Below are 23,071 nucleotides of genomic sequence, written 5' to 3'. Positions count from 1 at the left end.
CATACATCAACTGTGTAACTTTATTCTATACCTTATAATATGTATTTCTTCTCCTATAAGTGATCAGCAACTGTATAATGTGATTCCCCCGACCCCCAATATATTTGAGCCCTGCCATGAGAAAACCAACATAGTGGCTTTGCAACCAGCATGGATCCAGACCAGCCTGTGCATTCGCGCAGTCTGGTCAGGATGCATGCTGTTCACTATCAATACCTATTGCAATTATAGAAACCGTTAGTGAACAGCATGGATCCTGATCAGACTGCGCAGGCTGGTCTGGATCCATGCTGGTCGCAAAGCCACTATATTGGTTTTCCCATGGCGCGGCTCATTTCATAGTGGACAATGCAACAATGTAACTTCTTAAAAATGAAATTCTAAGTTTAGTAAACTATAAAAGCCATTAATGAATAAATTATCCACATGAAATTTGACTTCATTTAACATCATCATTGGAATGTAGATCTTGTGTAGATGCAAGTGTTCTCATCTGTATTATTTTAGATATATTTGGGCTCGTTCCTATCCAAAGCATATCAGGCTTACCAATTCACTTATAAAATATGCTTTTTGAATGGTACCGTACTCATCCAGTCTTACAGTTTTAAAAGGAAACACAATCGTAACAACACAACTCTGTAACAATCTAAACTAAGATACACACAAATAATTGCCTATTCTAGCATTTATATTCATCTATTCCCATTTTTGACTCCAATATTAACATTAACAACACACTTCCATTTAAATAGAATTATACAAACATTTACACACCGTCACAACACCTATATGCAAAACTGTAATGGAAAAACTGAAATCTATCCAAAAAAAAGATAAAAAAAAGAGGATTTTGTGAAAAGTAAACACATTTTTAAGTAGGAAGTTGATACTTGTTTTAAAAAGGGTAAAAACTAAAGACCCAACTGAACAGCTTTATTAAAAGTATATTCTATGTTGCTTTCAAATATATATTATCACTCCTGATTTTTGTCAGATTCTAATTAACCAGTACTGATACACGCAAAAACAGAAACCTGTCCAACTGCTAAAGATAGCACAGAAATATTTCAATAAATTTTTATTCCTCACTTTTTTCTTCAGATTCTACAAAATACATCTTTTACTTTCATTTGACTGCACATCAGTTTTTTATTTTATCGATTCAATCTGTAAAATCAATATTATTTGTTCAGGACTAAGTACAAAACAAGTCCTAACTAACAAATAAAAGTACCATTTATATTATTATTCACAAATTCACGCCTCCTTGAATTAACCATTATGACAAACCAAGGATTTTTCTACATATGAAACATACCCTGTACTGCAGGGCTCGACAAATTGTTTGTAATCAAGCCATCCTGCAGGATGAGCTGCTCAGAATTTACATTCAAACTGCTGCAATATGACCTGTTCTGCAATTCACTTAGGAAAAGCGATTTTAATTTGCAGCGTCTATTTTAAAGTCCGGTGAAAACTGAACATACCGTAAATTACTGTCGACTTATGCGATCATTATGCAGTACCGTAATGAGATATTTTAAATAATTTAATCTATTATATTTTGGGTCAAAATCGCATTCCTCCTACAGAAGTTCTACAAGTATTAACAGAATATTGAGTGGATCTATGGAGCTCTGTGTTATAACAAAATCTACAAGTAATAGTACAAGATTTTGTATGGATCTAAACAATTACTGGTTTCACATATGCCAACATCGTATTTTGTCGCGTGTTAAAACAATCATTGTGAAGTAAGTTTTGTTTGGACAGTCAATTGTAGCAGTAAATTTAAATCAACATTTACAACATTATTCATCTTAGATAAAAACAAAACGAATATTTCAACTTTAACAATAGAAAATATCAACATGATTTTTGGCCGCATGAAATTCCATTGTAATATCTACACGGCATTATCTCTGACCCGAATCCCCCAGATACTGGTCCGATGAATTCCTGTAGTTGGGCGTGCAATACTGGAAAATGGGTATGAATTCACTTCAGTTCTTGGTAGGTTACTTTTGAGCACTTTTAGTGGGTTCTCACGTAAGATTCCAAATACTTCCACTGCTAACAATGATGGCATCTCATTGAGATCTCTGTAAACAATTGAAACATACATCATTATCGAGAATGTAAGAGTTATCTTCAGGCATTATTCAGTAAACAAGAAGCTAAAGTATTGTAACTGTTGATTTTCAAGTTTTGGGGGAAAGGTGGCAGTGCCTGTTAAGTGGTGCAAATTGCACCATAACATCGAAAATGAATCTATCAACTAAATCAGATGGAAAATCACACTGTAACAAAAAACAGTATTATTCATGTTATACATTATGTACTAAAAACAAATATGATGTAAAAGCATTTTGTCTTGTGTTGTAACTGGTGTGGTTCAAACAATTAAGTAGATCTAGTAAAAGTTCAGGTTGAAACATTAAATGTTAAAAACTGGGTGAAAGCTACATTTTGGATAAAAAGTCCCTACGAAAATTAATCAGTAATTAGTATGTGCTTTGACAAAAAGACTACATTTGATAAATTAATAACATGATTCTTTGAAAACCATCAGAAAGGAAGAGCTATGTTTCTTTAACTAAAGCACATCAACACAGATTATATCATACGGCAGCTTTAATGGTAAAAGACTACCCAGTCTGGAGAGAAACAGACGGGTACCTTGCCAGATGGACGGTTTCCTCACCTGACAACTTGAGCAAGGTTCAAATCTACAGCAGTGAGGTGCAACTGGTTTGAAGTCGGGAACCGAAGTGACCCTTGCAGAAAGGAATGGAATATCTTACTTACGTGATTGAACCAGGAACTATATGGTAACATCTACTGAGGGCGATATGTTCTAGGTATCTAAGGTTGAGGATAATGTGGGTGACAGAGTCATTTGTTAGTGATGTTGAGTCACTGAGATCCAATTCACGTAGATTTGGACATGTCTTACACAACTGCAGTACTTCTGAAAACAGAAAAAGTTGCCTGTTAAAAAAACAACGTAGGTTATACAGTGATTTTCCTTTCAGCTTTAAAGGTAAAAACACCACATGCCTTTTCAGGCATCATTTCAGGCAAGACATGGAGCAGAATCATCGACCTTCAGCTGACTTGCATGAAGACTCAATCAAGGATAGAACCAAGTCAGATAACGGCAGGGATGTGACAACCCTATGACAAATGAGAAAATATAGGATTCCCCCTATAGCTTTCAACAAAATGACAATTTTTGCACTTTTTTTCCCAAATCCGACAATTTTTCTGTTAAAAAAAAAGGAAATCAGCTGAAAAGAGAAAGAATCGCACCCCTGGACAGGTAAGCTTTTCACATCAGCTACAACCTTAACCATAATATACTGCTTTAGGACTGTTAAGTTTTTATATCTGCATACTATGAAACAATTTTTACTTTTCTTTCTGTGAAATAATGGAAAAGATAAACACTAAGAAAAGGGCTAAAATATTTTATACTTTTATTTACTTGTTTTCTGTTTGTAGTATTCGTTAAGTCACTCATATTTAAAACTGTTCTCCAGTTTTGAAGTAAATGAGAAGCATTCACTGACAAGTTTGATTTTTTTGTTTTCGTTACACACCGACACAATTATAGGTCATATGGCGACTACCAAGCTTTGATGGCGGAGGAAGACTCAGGGTGCCTCTCATTGCGGAGTTACAAGTACCTGTATAAAACTATTTTCAACTAAGAACCATTACATGCAACAAAGGTGCAAAATAACGTTAATAGGTGAAATTGTCTCTAAGGGAAGCGGTGATGTAGTTGTTAAGGTGTCGACAGCTCAACATGGGGGTTGTGGGTTTAAGTGCCACAGGGGTCACAAACACACCTTCTCATATGACATGAGCAGTGGTTTTTCCAGGAAGCTGACGCAAGAGTGGTTAAAATAAGCTTGAAGCTTTCATCACAATCGAGCTAAAAAACAAATAAGTAAAATCTAAAATTGTCTCTCAGTAAATTTCCACCAACACTGATTCAAACCATTAAAACCTTTGATGGCAGTTTTAAACTAGTAAAGGGAACTTTACAAAGCTTAAACAAGAGCTGTCACTAATGGTGACAAATGCCCCCGCAGCACCTTGACCTTTGACCTGGTGACCCCAAAGTCAGTAGGGGTCATGTACTCGATAAGTACTATCAGCATGTGAAATTTGAAGGTCCTGGGTGCAGTGGTTAGCCAGTAAATACCTTCATGCAAAAAGTTAACGTTGTGAAGAACGAACGGACGGACAGTTGAAAACTAATATGCCTCCCTTCGGGGGCATAAAAACTCTACAAGTACATATTTTGTCCTTACCATCATCAGTAATGTTCTCCCTACACCCACTGAGGTTTAGTTTCTGCAGATCTGGTGGTAGGCACAAGCATAAATATACAATACTATGTCTATGGAGCCCTGTCCAACCTAAATGTAATGATTCTAGCCTGAAATTAAGCAGAAAAAAGACTGTCATGTGTAAGAAAATTGTTTATGAGAAAATGTAAAATCATTTAATTTCATGGGCATAAAATGTCATTGTTTTTGCAAAAAAAACAACAGCATTTTCATACAGATATAAATTCATGGACAATCAACTTTTGAAGATGAAATAAATACGAATTTTTATTTGTTTGCTGGAACCATGAAATTAAACATAAGTCACTCATGAATATCAATTATTTCAGAGTCTTTAGATTTCTATCTATCTATCTTCTGTATGGCAGCAATCTAACAAGAGCACCGCCTTGCAGGTGCTGACGCTCATCTGATTTTTTTGAATAATAGAAAAATTGTCCTACCCATGATTTTCTAAGTCCAAAAAGGGCCATAATTCTTGCAAAAAGCAGGATGGAGTTATGTTTCTTGATGTACAGAGTCAGCTTATGATGGTGAACAAGTGTTGCAAGTTTTAAAGCAATAGTTTTGATAGTTTATGAGAAAAGCTGACCTAAACATAAAACTTTACCAAGAAATCTGATTTTCTAAGTCCAAAAGGGGCAATAATTCTTGCAAAAAGCAGGACAGAGTTATGTTTCTTAATGTACAGGGTCAGCTTATGATGGTGAACAACTGTTGCAAGTTTCAAAGCAATAGCTTTGATAGTTTAGGAGGAAAGTTGACCTTTTTTTAAACCAAGAAATCTGGTATTTTTTAAGTCCAAAAGGGGCCATAATTTTTGCAAAAAGCAGGATGGAGTTATGTTTTTTGCTGTACAGGGTCAGCTATTGATGGTGAACAAGTGTTACAAGTTTCAAAGCAATACCTTTGATAGTTTAGGAGAAAAGCTGACCTAAACATGAAACTTAACCAGGCAACGCCGACGCTGATCAAGTGATGACAATAACTCATCATTTCTTTTCAAAAAATCAGATGAGCTAAAAATGACGCTTTCTTCACATTTCTATTAACTGCCATCTGTACTTACTTTCTACAATTTGAGAGTATTGGCATAAGACCATTGGCAGTAATTCCCTGACACATTGCCATGTTGAGCACCGTCAAATGTTTGTTTTCACCAATATAGCTGGAAATAAGAACAATCATCAGCTTTTTAACCTTTAACGTACATCAAGCATTTTTAGATGACATAAAACTTGGACTACGCTCCAACACTCAATTTTATCAAAAAGTTACCTATTAACCAAAATGTCAATTGAAACAAGCATTGATGGAAAAACCAACAAAATTCAAAGTGAATTAGTGTGTACCATTTTCTACATCATAACTTTAATAGATTTCTTTTTTTCAAGTAAGACAAATATTTGTGTAAAATGCTTTCTGCACAAATCTTTCTGGACATTTGACTCTGGCGTCCAGACAGTTAAATAACATCTATATAAAGGAACATTACAAACACCAATTAAAAGTAAACATACCAGCATACTTTATCATTCACTTCTAGATTTTCAAGACTAATTTTCCTGAGATCTTTACAAATTGAAAATATTTCTTCAAGAACTTCGGGGCTTGTCCCTGCCATACTGAGATCTAAATATTGCACTTTTGATAACCTGAAATAAATTGTTTTTTTTTTATAATTCATTGCAAAAATTATTGTCCAAAGAAGGGATATCTTTCTATTTTTAGTTAATTTTACTAATTCATTTAACCACTCTTCAATTATACCACTTTTCCCAGATTTTTAAGTACTATTTTTTGTGCTTAGTCACATTCTTGGTTTATTATTCCTACAGAAACGGAATTTAGACACCTGTCTGGAAGTTTGACTGAATGGCCCGGTCTCGAACCTCCTAAGAATGTTTCTGTTTGCATAAAATTAGGACATTATATTAATATATCTAAAAGGAATTCTACATTTTGGTAGTTACATTGGATTGCAGTTTATTGAAGAGCACTATTCTATCCAAAATTTAAGCTGCCTCTCCAATAAAACTAGGAAAGGATCAGTAAAATAATTTGGGGGCACAAATTGATAATTGGATACTGTAATGTATAATGATTTACCTTGTTGATTTTATTGGACTAGTTGGACCAGTAAATATTGGACCTTCAATCTGAAAAGGAAAAGAAAGTGCACAATAATTTTGCAGTGTTTTTTTTTCAGTTGAAAGGGAATGGTGGCATGGCCCAATAAGAACAGAAAATTGTGCCATAAGAACTTAAACAGGAAATTAAAATTCTGCTACATTTTTCATAAATATTTTTGATAGGTATCAATTTTATCAAAAAACACTATTCAGGTAAATGAAAAAGGAAACATGTCAAATTTCAAACATATTGTGTCACTGGCCCAAATGCACACAACTGTTGTTTGTTTTGTTGGGTTTAACGCTGCACTGATTCAGTTATAGGTCATAAGGTGACTTTAAAGTTTTGCTGATGGAGGAAGACTCAAGGTGTCCCTGCGTGCATCATTTCATCACTCGTAGGCAGATCCACCAATCTTCCGTAACCCAGCTGGATGGCTTCCTAACATGAAGATCTTAATGCCCCTATGTAGGATGGAACCCACATTGGTGAGGGGCAAGTGATTTGAAGTCAGCAACCGTAACCACTTGGCCAAGAAGGCCCCTCCTTAATGCTCTCAATCATCTGCAGTAACACAAGCATGCTCTGAAAACACTATGACAAGAACTTATGAATGTACCATAAAATTTTCATGGAGAGCAATCCTGAAAGCAATATTATGGTAATGTGACCATGTCAATGCATAAATGTTTTACCTCAGACTTTGCGAGCCTTAAGGCCCAAACCCCTCTGCTCATCACATGACCAAGGACTCCAGGACTCAGTGTCTTTGTTGAAAGATCTATCCTTTTCCACAATGACTCGTCTAGCCTAAACAGCAAAAATATCCCATTTTTATTTTATTGAAGTTACCACCATAATTTTTAATTTACAAGAAAGTAAAACAAATGGCAAAATATGCCCAGAAAGACTAGGTTATCCAGGTAGGAGATCACCTTATCTTTTCTCTATGAAAGAGATAAACTACATGTGTGCATACTGGCATAATTTGACGTTACAATGTATGAGCGATTTCTGATTTACAAAACCTTGCTAGCACTTGGTTTTTCATTCTATGCTGCCCCCTCAGTCAGGTTTGGGTCAACTCTGACACAACATACTGTATACCAGACTACCTTGATCTCCATAAATAATAGACTCCTTCTAAATAAAATATAGATGATGAGACAGAACTTCAAAATATGCTCAGGGGGATACAGTTTGAGAAACACTGTTTTGGAACTGTATTCTTTACTTCTGCTAGGGATTCAACTTTCCGTCTCAGAACAACAGAAGTCAGTGTTCTTCATTTTAATTGAATCACACATTATAGATATACAACTTCAAGTAAACAAGAGCTGTCAGTGGACAGCGCGCTCAACTATTCTCAGTGCTTGATAGTATAATATAAGCAATGAGTAAAACTTTAACATTACAATAAGCATATTCTATGTCAAAAAGGGGTCATAATTAAGTCAAAATGCTTGATAGAGTTGCCTCCTCCTTTTTACAGACTGGGGTCATGATGGTAAACAAGTACGCAAAATATGAAAGCAATATCTCAATGGACTTTGAAAATATTTGGGGTGGTATGCGAACTTTAACATTTATTCTAAGTCGAAAAGGGGCCATAATTCAGTCAAAATGCTGGACAGAGTTGACTCCTCCTTTTTACAGACTGCGGTCATTATTGTTAACAAGTATGCAAAACATGAAAGCAATATCTCAATGGACTTTGAAAATATTTGGGGTGGTATGCAAACTTTAACATTTGTGTGACGCTGACGCTCACGCCAGGGTGAGTAGGATAGCTCCCCTATTCTTCGAACAGTTGAGCTAAAAATACTTACACTAATCTGCTCCATTTTTTGCATACTCTAGCACATTTGGCAAGCACAAACTTTGGTAACCAAGCAAATATTGCAAGAATAATTTCATCTGATAGAAGACCAAAGTAATCTGGAAAGGAACATTGGAAAGTACAATAATAAACTTATCGACAGGTGACAATGATTTTGAAAAGAGTAATATTAACAGAGCATAAGTAAACCCAGACTTTTTAATCATGCACCTTAACATAATTTTGTTCCACACCAAAATTTCTGTTATTTCTGTTAGATACTAACCTGGAAATTTTTTTTTACATAAACATGTATTTAGCAAGCTTAAGAGTCAAATTATTGCCTGCATAATTATTATCAATATACTATCACATCTGAGAAACAACCAATCCTTAAATATACCTGAAGACTTTTTTGACCACTTCTGGTAATTTTAACCCTTATCATGCTGGACACGATTGATTTTGCCTTTGCGACCAGTGTTGTTCATAATCAGCCTGCACATCCATGCAGTCTGATCATGATCTGCATTGTTCGTCATTCAGTCACAGGGATCAACCTGGACTTCTGGAACAGGTAGAAGTTTTGCCAGTTCAGGTCTATTCTTCTGTAGAAGTTAGTAGTCTGAGCATAAGTCTCTGTATAAGTTATATGTAAAACCACTTCTCCCTCAGCTGAAAACAGGGTGAAGTCTGGAAACTCTGGCAGACTATTTCTCCCAAGTCTCCCTCTAGGCTGATCCCTGAGTCAGTATCTTTGTGGTAAGCATCCCTTTTAACAGTTAATGCTACTGTCCAAATTAAAAGATGGACAAGTTTGTTATAGAATTTTGACAGTGTGAGGGTTAATGACAAACAGGGTCTCATACTTACCATAAGCCCCTGTGTCAGTTCTCTGCCGCTTAAACTGTCTGCTAATGCTGAAATGTATGTTGGGGTTTGGTATGTTTTGTATAGTCCTGAGACAAGGGGTCAAGTTAGGGTCTAGGGAACTCTCAGACGACTCATCACTGCATGATGTCACATTGTCACGATGACTGTCTAGTAGTATTCTCGGAGCCTGAAATGCAAAATCAAAGAAGTTGATCTGAAAATCTACAAAACCTGAGTAATCCTAAGTTCCTAACCTATGTCGAAGCAACGGCACAAACAAACTAAAAATGCATTCAATTTATTACTTTTCAAACATTATATAAAATACAAGTTACTAATTTACTATATTTTGACAACAATAAAATCATTAAATAGATCTCAATTCTCATCAAGTTCTCTACACTATTTAAATGTTGACCCATTTTTTTGCACAGCAGTCCATTTTCAAAACACTTCCTTGGACAATTGTTTTTCAAACAAAATTAGTCTTAAAATGTGATTATTCTACTATATTGAGCATCAACATTTAAGATAGTATTTTCATTTGCAAACAAATTTACCCCAGGGACTGGTGGAAGATGAAAACTGGATGTGCTACTTTGACTATTTTCATCTTTAACAAATGTGGCTGGGGTAAAATTTTCTGTGTTGCTTGCACAGCTATCTGTACTATTTTGCGACAACAGTTCTACTCCCATGTCCTGCAGTATGTCTCGTGTGCGTTCTGTGTTCACTGCCCAGGTCGTCTTTGTGTGGGATTGGTTACATGCCTCCAGTGGGCTCGATGCTTTCCTTTTCCTGAAAGAAAATAAAAGAATTTCTTGCCAATATATTCATGAAAATGGGCATCACAGAGAAAATGTGAGCTCTGGGGTTTCATAGTTAGAATTTTAATTTATCATTGAAATTATGAATGATTTCTGCACTGCTGAGTCTACTGGTTGATCAACCTTACGTAACAAGGTTTTTCACTGATTACTCTTTAAATATAAGACAATCTTACTGATTTTACAAATACATAATGCTAAAGAATTCCAAGACTGGTAGAGGGATCTTTCTAAATTTTCAAAGTATCTTAGTAAGTTTTGAATTGATCACTGGAAAAAAAAACTTTGAATGTATATTTTTAATTGTAAATTTCAGCCATTTTGGACATTGAATTCAGGAGCGATTTGATTTGTTAAAATACTGAGTTGAAGAATTACAAACATAATACAAAAAGAAACAAGGAATCAAGGTGGTGTTAAGTTTAACTAACTTTTAAATGCAAATATAAGTTTTCTGGGCATCTTTTTTAATTACTGAGACATACATGTATCTAGTCACCCATTATTAACCCTAAAGCGCTCACCTGTTTAAAGGCTTAAAGTGTGTTTGTATAATGACTCGGCGTGTTGAATCTACATATTGGAAGTGAAACTGAAAGTAGCCCTGGTGATGCTTTCATGCCGGTTTAAATAAGTAATTGGTATGATCAAAGATGTATAAAATTATACATCCAGGGCGTTCGGTTGACCCGAGGTCCCGGGTTTTGACCCGCGAAAATCGAGCAAAACTCATATTTGACCCGCACAGAATATCCCCCGTGCGTCGGCTTGACTCACGGAAATTTACCTCGATGCGTCTCGAGTTCGAAAGTCCCGCCCCTTGTCAATCAAAATCCTAGCGAATTTCAATATTGTTCGCCAGCACAAGCGGAAGTATGGCAGTAGGCGGAGCGTCGTATGTTAATTAGCTATAGACAGATGTCAATCACGCCACGCGCCGACTGACACGTGGTCATCACGCGGTGTGTATTTAGAACAATAATGCCATGTCATTATCAAAGGTGTTTGTTGTGATCAATGTGTAAAAGTTAATTGATAAACAATGCAGCCTTAGATTATCGTGTTTGTACCACTTGTTAATTATTTTGTGTGCTTGATACGATTGCATGAGCTGATCGGCCGTTACGGTCTATAGCAAAATTATTATCATTGCCGAGGCTTTGTTTGGGCCAAAACAAATTAAATATTTAATAAAAGCAGAAATTATAAGTGGTATGGTGAAAAAATGAAATTTAAAACGGGTGTTTTATTAAGAATTTTAAATTTGTACTTCCGTTTTCCATATTTGTCCCTCGTTTTCGGGACCGCCATTTTCGGACATTTTTATCATTTCTTACAAGATTTTTCTGGTACAATCTAAATAAAAAGCCAATAAAAAGTCTGTATTTAAGAAAAATATGATCACTGTTGCAAAAGCAACTCTTATTTCGAAGAATTTGCCGAGAATAAAGTCATGCAAAGGCACCAAACCCCACCCACTTTAGGCAATGTGCAAAATAAGACAACTAAAATATGAATTGCTTAAGACAATCTGTAATGACTATTGTACTTGTTTTAGATAAAGTATGTGGGAGTTTCATTAATAACAGTATATCTTGACCGCTGAAAAGCTGATCTTGACTCTTGAAAATCTGATTTTGACCCTTGAAAATTTAGGCTGAAGAGTCAATGACTCTCGAGTTTCAGAACCTACCGAACACCCTGTACATCTATTTATTTATAGCTCTTTGGTATGATGTTTTAAAAGTATGTTGCAAACACGCATATGTAGTTGATGTCATTGATGATTATGAAAATGAGTGTTTTTTTTTTCACTTGAAGAAAATAGACTTTGTTTTAAAATGTTATTCCTTCATCTTTTACCATGAATGGAATTTTATAAGGCAGGAGTTTTTAATTAGTTGTTTCTTGAGAGAAGTAAACAAGATAAACTGAAATTAAAAAGTGAAAATAAAAGTAGGCCTATTATGACATTTATATTTACAGCAGTCTGAAAAAAAATCTATGTAAAGAAATTTAAGATGAGCATCCACCCAAGGTCTCGTCCTCCCAAGATCTTTAGATTATAAAACTTCTCTGAGACCAGTCTGAAATGTGCAGCTACTGATTCATCACTTTGTAATCTTGCTTAAATCTATCAGGTATGCATCAAGTTGAAGACCATACTCTGATGTAAGTTTTATAAACTACAGCCTTCTTCAGAAGGCTACGGCTTAATCAAGCGACCGGCAAAAATATAGGACTCCACTTTTTCATGCTGGGACTCCAACTTTTTCCAGGAAGAGAGTCCCGGACTCCTACTTTGAAAATCCTAGCGAGAACCCTGCATGTAATGGTACAAGTAAAGAGATATCAAGGCTCCATCTATTATGGGTTCAGAAAAGATGATATTCAAAGTTTCTTTTATAAGGTAGATACATATATTTGAATTTATCGCCTATTAATTTTTTGAATCAAGTAAGTCTGAGCAGTATTTTATGACTTCTTTGAATTTTTTATTTTATTAATATCTTTGTTTTTTCCAAGTGTTTAGGAAGTGGCTAGGGCTCTGGTAACAGGACCTCTACAGGGCTCAAATTTTGCACTCGCTACGTGCGAGTAGATTAAAACATCACAAGAATTTTTTGCGAGTATAAATAATAGTAAAAAAATCCGCAATTTTTGTTAATATTTGCAGATTATGTTTTGCTAGGCAGTGTCTGTGACATGGTTTCCTTGCGTGCAGAAGACAGAAAACACGTCATCTTTTGCTGGTGAGCCATTTTTGTCGAATGGTTTACCGTACAAAGAGGTCTATCTGACAATTAAATCTAGAATGCAGTCTACCTTACTACTTCATACCTAAGTGAATAGGTACTTACTAACAATATTGGGTAAGAAAATTTGCATCGCCAGTAGTTAAATTGACGCATTCAGAATTATTTTGAGGGTCATTTTGAAAATCAGTGTACTAACACGCACTAAATTGTGCGTCAAGGAAAACCCTGCAAACAGTATTAATGTTCTAACACGATTTTTAAGGATACTGTAACATTTTTAATTGAAAGTCCCAGTTTGCAAGTATATTTTCTTATCTAGCAAGTGGTCAAAAAGCTACTTGCAAATATTTGCAAGTGGTCAAAAAAGATATATTTCAGCCCTGCTCTAGACCAGGAGTCTAGAGGTCCATTAAGTAATTACTTGTGTATAGGGTAACTGATGAGGGAAAGCAATGATTAGTTGTCATGAATTTTTTTGAAAATATTTTTTTAGAATTATAGCTATGTCTCGGGTTTGAAACTTTAATAGCAATTTCCTTAACTCACTGTTAATTATTCAAGCAATAAAACAAATTTAACAATTTATGAGCTGAGCAGTCTAAACTACTAAAGAAAAGCATCATGAAAGCGTACGTAGTTACACAGAATCAGTTTTTGTTGCAAAATAATAATTTGTCTTGTCCGTATGCAATGTTCGTCGACAGGTTCTGACAGCATGAATGCAAAAAAAAAAAAAAAAACAAAAAACACGAAAATTCTTGGGAAGATTTGGATTCAACGCTCAATTATGGGGATAAAGGTGGTTTAATAAAGGAATTCACACAAGCGCTAAAACATTTTGAATCTCGTCTGGATCTTCTGGAGAAGATGCTGATAGTCAATTTAGTATTCATTAATCATTTTGATAACCGGACCTCTAGACAGCCTTAAACGGGTTGTCTAGAGGTCAGGTAACCCTGTGCTACTACCAATTTTTAAATACTTAATTCTAACAGCAAAAAGATGTGGGTAATAATAATAATAATAAGGTAAGGTTTAGAGGGATGGCAACAACAGCAGTTAGTCAAAATTCAGGTTGTTTTATATTTGTGACTGGCAATCTAAACGTCAAAACTTTGAAGGACCAAAATAATGAAGTTAAATCACAGTACACAGTCATGTAAAGTTATTGGTTTTATATGCCGTGTAAACATACGGTAAACATTAATCGTGTGCAGTACATACAAGGACCAAAATAATGGAGGATGATCGAATCACAGTACACAGTCATGTAAAGTTATTGGTTTTATCGCTTGCGCATAATGGCGTGTATAGCCGTTAAGCGTGTATACACACGGTAAACATAATCGTATACAGTGCATGTATACTTAGGTTTAAATCACCAGGAAATTCGTAATTTTGGATATTATTTATTAATTTTTACATAAATCAATGAGGAACTGAATCCCCTTTTGATGCATGTAAGTTGGGATGGATTACACCAAACCTGAAATGACTACTCAGTGTTACACGTGATTTAGTCCAAAATGTAGTTCCATGCTGTGGATGAAATCTGGTATAATTAGCAACCCCAGATAAACCAATAATCCCTTTAGAATATACACAGTAAATTCATGGGTGATTGTCTTTAATAAAATATATCAGCTGGTGTATCTCAATCAATAATTATACAAGTTATATATATTAAAAGCCAAATAAATTATCTTTACTTTGATATAACTTTTATCAACATTTAAATATACTATTTATGTTTATTTACTGATTAAAAGTGAAAAAATGCAAGAAAATTCTGACCGCTGAGATAGGCGGGTTCGCGGACATAGTTATGAAAGGGGTGTTACATTCCTATGCAAATGCGAGATCCTAAATGCTCATGAATATTAATGAGGTGATATTATCCAATCAGAAAAAAGAAAGACCTTTATGTCCGTGGTTTTGATTAGTTCATAGTTAAAAAAATATTTGTGTTACAATTGCCCAATTCTGTAGGAAATCTGTCAGTTCGATAGTATAATCATGTACATATTTAGTTAATTCAATGTTTTAGCTTCAAAATATTACCAAAAACATTAAAATCAATTGTAATTAGACCGTCGCATCTTAATTTTAAAATCACAGGTCGTCCAATTTACGCGTGTCGCGCCACTGCCAGTTTGAAAATGTTCAATCGGCGTGAAAAAAGCCGAAAAACCTCATGAATGTAGACTTAAACCTCCGTCAACATGATCTTAGACATCAATCATATGTTAATTCGTAAATTTACTATAATGAGTGACATGAGGAGGTGACATTTTTGGCTTAGTTTTATTGCTTATTGTGGAGAAAAGGTCTAGACCATTTTCATTGTGAATTTCTTGGAATAAGTTTTATTCGTTGCGAAAAATGTCTACCTACGCATGATTGCTAAACGGCTGTTTTCATGGGGGCGTTTTTAGAGGGTGATGTTTCTCAGAACAGATTATTTTTCTTATATACAACATAACATGTCAATATTTTTCTATTTTTGATAAGAAAACATGTCATTCTAAATGACCATATATGGTTTTCATATCATTGAAATGCTCAGAAATGCTGAAAATGAGGTCTGAATATTTTATTTTTAATATGAAATAAATAAGGGATTGAATTGGTAGAATGTAACCTTTATTTCAATTTATGGCCGATTTGTGAAATAATTGGCATTTAAACCTAAAGCATGTAAAGCATCGGCAGCAATGAAAATTCCATCGGTAATTGCTTCAATGATTTTGGTCTTTCGAATGTTTGATGAGAGTGGTGATATTGCCCATATGAAAAAATTATCTCAATATTTCCTAGGATTGCGTCAAATTAGTTGGACTACTATAGCAGTCAGATCAGTCAAAATAATTTGACGTTCAGATTGTTTTATATTTATTACCGGCAATCTAAACGTCAAAACTTCGAAGGACCAAAATATTGAAGTTAAATCACAGTACACAGTCATGTAAAGTTATTGGTTTTATATGCCGTGTAAACATAGGGTAAACATTAATCGTGTGCAGTACATACAAAGGTTTAAATCACCAGAAAATTTGTAATTTTGGATATTATTTGATAATTTTAACATAGATTAACCAGGAATTGAATCCCCTTTCGATACATGTAAGTTATATTTTAAATTATGGCCAATTCGTGAAATAATTGACATTTAAACCTACAGCATGTAAAGCCTTGGCAGCAATGAAAATTTCATCGGAAGTTGCTTCAACTATTTTGGTCATTCGAGTGTTTGACACGAGTGGGGATACTGCCCATATAAAAAAAATATCTCAATTGACCATATTGACATTATGGGATAAAACCCGTTTTATAGGGTCAGGGGGGCTGGCGAGATTAACCGATATAAAGACCGTGTACAATATTAGCAATTATTTTTGCCAGAAGATAAGGATTTAGGAAAGTTCTTACTTTCTCACAATGGAAATACTATTCTACGACCTCAGCAACATTTTTTTGCAAAAACAATCTGTTGGTAAAATGGGAATAATTTCACACCTTCGGTATCGAGCCACGGAAGCGGCAGTGTAGAATAAATGATTAAATTTCAAAAATAAAGTAAACTTTGAGGATATTTTTGCTACATCTTAATTACAACAATGTTTAATGATAATCTGCAATACTTTTTTTATTCATTTTCTTTGTTTAAAACTTGAAAAAAGGATAATCTAAACACTACCGCCATGTAGCATAATGGCTGATACCCCCCTCACCGTAAAACCCGGAATGGGCTTTATTGGTGGTTAATACCGGAAAACTGGATTTATCCTATAATGTCGATATCGAGAATATTTCCTAGGATCGTGTCAAATTAGTTGGACTAGATCATGGAACTTTATTTAGGCCATTATTTTATTTTTTTTTGGTTTACGAACCGCCAGGATGACACAATGGTCATAGGAGGAGGGAAAAAAAATAAAATTAAAAAACAGAATCAGAATTTTTTTTCTCTGTAGGAAACGGACCTTTGAAAGGAATATGGGTAAATTCTACATAACATCACACAGGCTGCATGTTATAATCTTCTTTCCCATTTTTGATGCTTTTTCCTGCAAATATACCTGTGACCTTGGTTATATTTGATTAAAAATGAGCCTTGGGGCTTGTCATAGCAGCTTGAGAAAAAATTTTGTCTAGGTATTTCTGTGAAATTACATTAATATACAGCTGGGCAGGTAGCTGTAACATTTTTCTTGAAAGGACTGTACTATACATAAAAACTGCATATATTCTCACAAACTAAATGATTGGAGACATAGAAGTCATATGTTAAACACTGACTGAAACAACAGATGGAAGAATCTAATATTCCCCACATTTGAACAACACTGTCAGATCTTAAACCCATGGATATATGATTTTACACTCAGCAGCTTTCAAGCATCTTGGCTGTTTATGGACCCAGTCTGAAACTTAGGGGTACAGCTTTATGACAACATACACTGCACTGTGCCTAATAAGCAATTATCTTTTTAAGTGTTAGGAATAGGAAGTGTCTAGCCATCTGGTAAACAGACACCTAGCCTATGTCTGTTAACTGGAAGCCTTGCCTTTCCTCATATGGTTTTCTTGGTATTTGTTAATTTATTTTATGAATAGGCCATGTAACACAACAGTTCATCTTTGCAATGATCTTTGAAAATTCTGTTAGTCAATATTTGTCTTGCCACATCTACTGCACAGCTACTTTGGAAAAGACAGTAATTACATCTATAATCAACGTTAATCTGATGTTAATATATAACGTACAATAATTTCATTAAAAATACGTAATTCATAACATAAACAAATAGGTTACTGGACGCCAAAAAGCTGTACAGGCTAAACGTTTGCTTACCGGGCCTTACAATTACACAGTTTTAATGTCCCCTGTACCAGTTTATATCATCAAACAAAAGTACTGTCATCATTGTGTATTTAAATGATATTTTTCGGGGAAAAATGCTTTCAAGTTCGCGTAATAAGCGGTGCATAGAATCACCGTAATAAGCATTGCGCTATTGGAACGAGTTACCATAAACGTAGTTGTACACTAAATACAGACTGCATATCACCGACAATTGGCCATTTTTTCAGGAAAGCACTACATCGTAACTTTGAATGTTCTTGCATTTTCATTAAAATTACTTCAAAACTTTGGAAATAATACAGCCTGGGGGCAGCCATTTTTAAACGTTTCGTAAATTGCGTAACAAGCATGCTGATTGGGCGCAGTATATATCGGAAATTTTAATTGGACGTTTACGTCATGCATTTATAAGATATGAAGTTTAAAAATAGAATTATAGGAATTCCTAATGTTGATTTGACTCGTTCGACGTGACGGATATTCAAAGAACGAGACTTTTTTTTTCTTTTTGGAATACGCGACATATTTTTTCTTCTTCAAGCTTTCATGTCATAGCGGAGGAAATAAAAAATCACGTTTTTCCAATTTTATTTTTTTCTGAAAACACGTTTTTTTGAGCGGCGGTTCCGTAAACCGAAAGATCAAAAATAAAAGGCCTTATAAGAAAAAAAATATTTATACGGGAAAACCGTAGATTCTGTGCACTCAAACAGGGATCACTTTTGGCAGACACTATTATGAGATTAATTCCCATTTGCCTTGAATCAATGAGATTTTTGACAAAATGAATGGGATTTTTTCTTTTTATAATGGGATTTTACATCGGCAGACAGCTTTTATTACACTGAAAAGCAAACATCTGTTCATTTGTAAGAACAATTATCTTGTAAATAAACAAAACAGTTCCTTTCAGAGACACCTTTTACAACTCTAAAATTCAGTGCCAGGAATTGCTGAATAGGTTGATGAAAGTTGTAACCAAGTCTTGGGTCCACAGGCATTTTTCCCCTAATGATTTTACTTCAAAGCTGCTTTGTCAAAGTTGAAGTTCAGTTATGTTTTAATCTTTCTGGACTTGATACACTTCCATTAGGTCAAAACAATTTTAAAGTCAAACTTATTTATAACCCTACCCTCAACCATTTCGTTTGGAAATTCGGGCGTTCAGCGTTTTTTATGAAGGGACTTCACCGGGGGTTTCTCCACCATCTTGTTATTCTCATCGCTATTCATTCGCGCGAATAGAGGCAGAAAGTTTGGCCTTCCAAATGCTTAAATTTCTGTTTCAGTGGTATTTTGAAACATCGCGAAAACAGATTATTTTTGTCTTGTAGTCATAATCATCGGACGCTCTATGGAGATAAAAGTGAAATTCAAGCACCTAATGAACGTCATACGAAAATTAAGTAGGAAGTGTCTGGGGGTACGGATCCGTACCTCTAGACAAGCCTGTTAGGGGTTTTCTAGGGGTACGGACCTCCGATTTTCTAGAGATTAAGGGTCATTTACATTTCAAATTTTGTTGAAAATGAAATAACAAATAACAATTCATCAGAATTCACCTTAAACTTGGATCTAAATGGTTTACAGATAACAACGTTCACCCGATTTGTTACATTTTCTTTCGAAACGTAAATAACCGAGGAACACCGAATAAATCATAAGGATTCGAACTGGCAGAAAAAAAGATATTAAGATTAAACAAAAAAAAAGTTAAATATCTAGGGAAAAAACTATTTTTAATGATAATTAACCCTTAGGGTATTTATGTTTTCCACACATTTGATAGCCGTTACGAGATACAAGGGACATTTTCACAAACAGTTTCTTTTATTTAATGTCGGTTAATTGATTATTAAACAATCAGTTCCATGCCGATTACATTATATCTTGTTAAATAACAAAATAAATAGGTGCATATTATTATGCTTAATTTATTCTGCTGAATTTCAAATAGAATTCATTTAAGGTTTAAAGGCACTCACTATCTGTTATATACAGTTTATTTTACAACAAACTTATCGGCACATAACAGTGTATTCGTTTGGAGTTCCTCGGTTATTTAGGTTTTGAAAGAGAAGGTAAACAATCTGGTGAACGCTGGTATCTGTAAACCATTTAGATCCAAGTTTTCAGTGAACACTGGTTAAGTATTATTTTTTTTATGTCATTTTCAACAAAAATTAAGATTTTTAACCCTACATATCTAGAAAAAGGAGGTCCGTACCCCTAGAAAACCCCTAACAGGCTTGTCTAGAGGTACGGATCCGTACCTCTAGAATCAGATTCTAGAGGTACGGATCCGTACCCCTAGACACTTCCAATTAAGTAACGGCAAGACCGCATTGCAGCATAAAGTTGCAATTTCGGCAAAAGATCTACGGCCACGCGGATGCGATTTTTAAGCGCATTTGAGCAAAATTTATGCTATTTTCACCAAAATAATGCGAGAATATCGCGAAATCGCGGCCAAAAGTGATCCCTGCTCAAATATCACTATTATCTGTAACTCATGAACACTATTTTCCATTGTCTGTCTAGTCTTGACACATCTAAAGAAATGATTAGATCTATGTTCATTTAAACTAAACATTTTCCTTTGTTAATTTTTATAACAAGAGCAAAACCATCAGGCTTACTGTCAAAACTGAAAATATCAGAAAGAACAATTTATGCAGAAAAAAAGAAAGAATCCGTACGACTAGGTTTTCCCGTCAGATAGGCAGCGCCTAATTTCATATTAGTTGGTTGACAAAAAATAAGTCATTTTCCAATCCGTTCATAGATTTTTTTGTAAAATAAGCCATCTCGATAAACCAAATGAGCAAGACTATGATTTGATGGATCAAACAAACACTGAAGACGACAAAAAATTGTCAATTACATTTGCAAAACAGAAAACCTTCAGATCAAGCTTCTCGCTCTCAGTTCTCGTTCTTTTTCGAACCATGGCAGTGTCAGCAAAAAAGAAGACGGAGAAATTTTCAAGCTTTTTTGCCAAATTTTGGAGGAAAATCACTGAAAATATCTTCGACAAAGAGGGCACATTTCTAATTTGCTATATCAACACAAAAACTTAAAATGAAAGTGCATGGCGATGCAGAGTAAAAGAAAATACATTGATCTATCGCTCCACCTTGAAATCGAGATCTTATTTTCCTTCTGATCTTTGCAAGAGGTTTTTCTTTGGACCCGCTTTTTTGGCATTTTTGAACGGAAAACTTTGCGCCCACAGACGACCCGGAAGTGATTGATCGGTCATTCGCAACGTTTCGGTCATTCATGCAAAACTGAGGGTGATAACCAAGACATATCGAATAAAGCGATGTCGTTATTTTCACACGTTGTAAAAATCGTATATTAATGCGCGAAAATCAAACTGCGTCCTTTTGACAGATTTTTCATAAACTGTTTATGAAACAAAACTGTTAAAACCATATATATCTTATACGTGGTTTTATATGCTCACATATGAAGAAACTAAATCTTAATAAATGAAAATTTAAATAAGCGTTTTTAACATGATGAAAATAGATCAAGCCTACATTTAAATCAAAATTATTTTTTTTTATATAGACCTATATATGAAGAAGCTAAGTCTGTAATAAATCGAAATAAAACAAGTTTTTCGAAAAAAAAAATCTAAAAACACATCAATCACCAATCAAAAATATTGTCAAGATAGGGTCGGTGATTTACTGATTCTTAGGTCAGACAGAAAACATTTAAATGATCATAATCATGCTTTTATATTTGGCTACCATTTTTTTTTTGAAAACATGAAATATATATTTTTTTCATGTTAAATCCCATCTTCCAGAAATGTTTTATTCTCAAGCGATTATATGTATCCTTTAATAACAAATTTTCTAAAAGGATTATTTTTGTTAAGAAGCGAGCCATACTTTGCTATTCAAAATTTGAACTCGATCGTTTGTTGCGTAATTATTGGAAGAAAACCATGTTCTACTATCGTCTCATTACTGGCCATAAATTGCACGTGTATTTCATAACAAATATTCGTGCGCGCTGAAAATTTTGAAATCGAAATTGTATAACTAGTTGACATATCTTAACGAAAAACAACGAACAATTCAATATAACAAATCAATATGCATGCGCAATTAATTTTAAGACGCGTAGCGCAAAAACGGAGCACAAGCTACCCTTTCCCTTTATCCAATTAATTCACATAAATCAACGTGGAAAATTATCAACAACATCATCCTCCTGAATAACAAGAACTGTAATGCACCTGTCAATATTTTGCCCGCCCGGGGGAGCGGCGGGCATACACGGGACTTTAGACAGAAGACCATTCCCGACAGGCGGGAATTTGACAAACATTTGATGTACCAACCAGGCTCTAGGGTGGGATTTAGACAAAAAAGGTTGTCCCTAGGGTGGGGATTTAGACAACAAAATTTTTGAAATGTCAAATTCCCCCGGGTCGGCCCGCCGCCCCCCTGGGCGGGCAAAATATTGACAGGTGCATAACGTTGGAAGACAGCAACGTTCGACTTTTCACAACTTTTCTCACAAAAAAAAGAGAAGAAGAAGAAAATGCTGTTAAAAAGGGCATAACTTTGTGAGAAAGCACAAACTATTATTGAATCACATAGAATCATCACAGTTCTCACTGCAAACATCGATAAGTCGAAAAATGGTATAACTTTTTTCAGGTTTTTGTAAAAGCAAAATAAGAGTGTTATATATTTGCATTACATGTAACAAAGATCACAAATAACATAAGCGTGAAGTTTCGATTCATTCAAAAACGTGGTTACTGAGATACCAGGTCACACGCACCGACTTAATCAAACAGTGGCAAGTCATAAAGGGGGCATAACTTTGTGAAAATTCATAAAAGAGTTATGTTACCTGCACATTGCATGTTATATCATCACAGTGAACATGTTTGCGACATTACAATCCCGATAGAAACCCATTATTCGTGTAAATGTAGGTGTATAGCCTGGACACAGTCAGAAATATGGAGTAATTTTAAAGGCTAGGATATATGTCATACGTACTTGATGTATGGTGATATATGTACACGTACCTACGTGCTGGGTATAATATGGAGTTTCAATAAAAGTAGCCCATTAATTTATAGCCTTTCACAGACGGACAAACGTTCAAATTTTGCGGATGAAAAGGCAAGATACTAAGTTGACATTAGTAACTCGAAATTTCAGTTATGTGAAGCACCTGACACCTACGATCTTCTGAAAAAGTTCAGCCTTAATTAGCCAATATTATGCGGGTTCTAATTAGAAATTTTGATCAATATATAACTTATTAATATTACCAAAGCATCTTTACACCGGACGTCATGCAAAATCCACACGTACGTTTTTAGGTTTTATTTCATATTGGAAAAGTCAGTTTTAGGATAAGTCATACCATTTTCATTTATATAATATTTG

The 23,071-nt window shown here is 34.7% G+C and overlaps 1 protein-coding gene across 2 annotated transcripts; it reads right to left on the bottom strand.

The window, feature by feature from the left end:
• Positions 1–969: 969 nt before the first annotated feature.
• LOC123524344 (S-phase kinase-associated protein 2-like) lies at positions 970–20,896 on the bottom strand. 2 transcript variants are annotated; one of them, XM_045302466.2, is made up of 11 exons: positions 20,779–20,896; positions 9,750–9,987; positions 9,190–9,376; positions 8,327–8,435; positions 7,193–7,307; positions 6,474–6,523; positions 5,885–6,019; positions 5,434–5,532; positions 4,326–4,453; positions 2,812–2,974; positions 970–2,105 (listed from the first exon to the last, which is right to left on the bottom strand). In XM_045302466.2, the coding sequence occupies exons 1-11, from the start codon at positions 20,847–20,849 to the stop codon at positions 1,910–1,912; spliced, it is 1,491 nt and encodes a 496-aa protein (XP_045158401.2). In that variant the 5' UTR covers positions 20,850–20,896; the 3' UTR covers positions 970–1,909. The 2 variants fall into 2 exon arrangements, with proteins under 2 accessions (XP_045158401.2, XP_053394928.1); XM_053538953.1 differs by having other exon boundaries at positions 20,761–20,866.
• Between the last annotated feature and the right edge of the window lie 2,175 nt (positions 20,897–23,071).

This window comes from Mercenaria mercenaria, chromosome 3 (assembly GCF_021730395.1).
Source record: "Mercenaria mercenaria strain notata chromosome 3, MADL_Memer_1, whole genome shotgun sequence".
Taxonomy (NCBI): Eukaryota; Metazoa; Mollusca; class Bivalvia; order Venerida; family Veneridae; genus Mercenaria; species Mercenaria mercenaria.
Note: the sequence above shows the minus strand (reverse complement) of the source record. Positions and strands in the feature narration are given on the sequence as shown.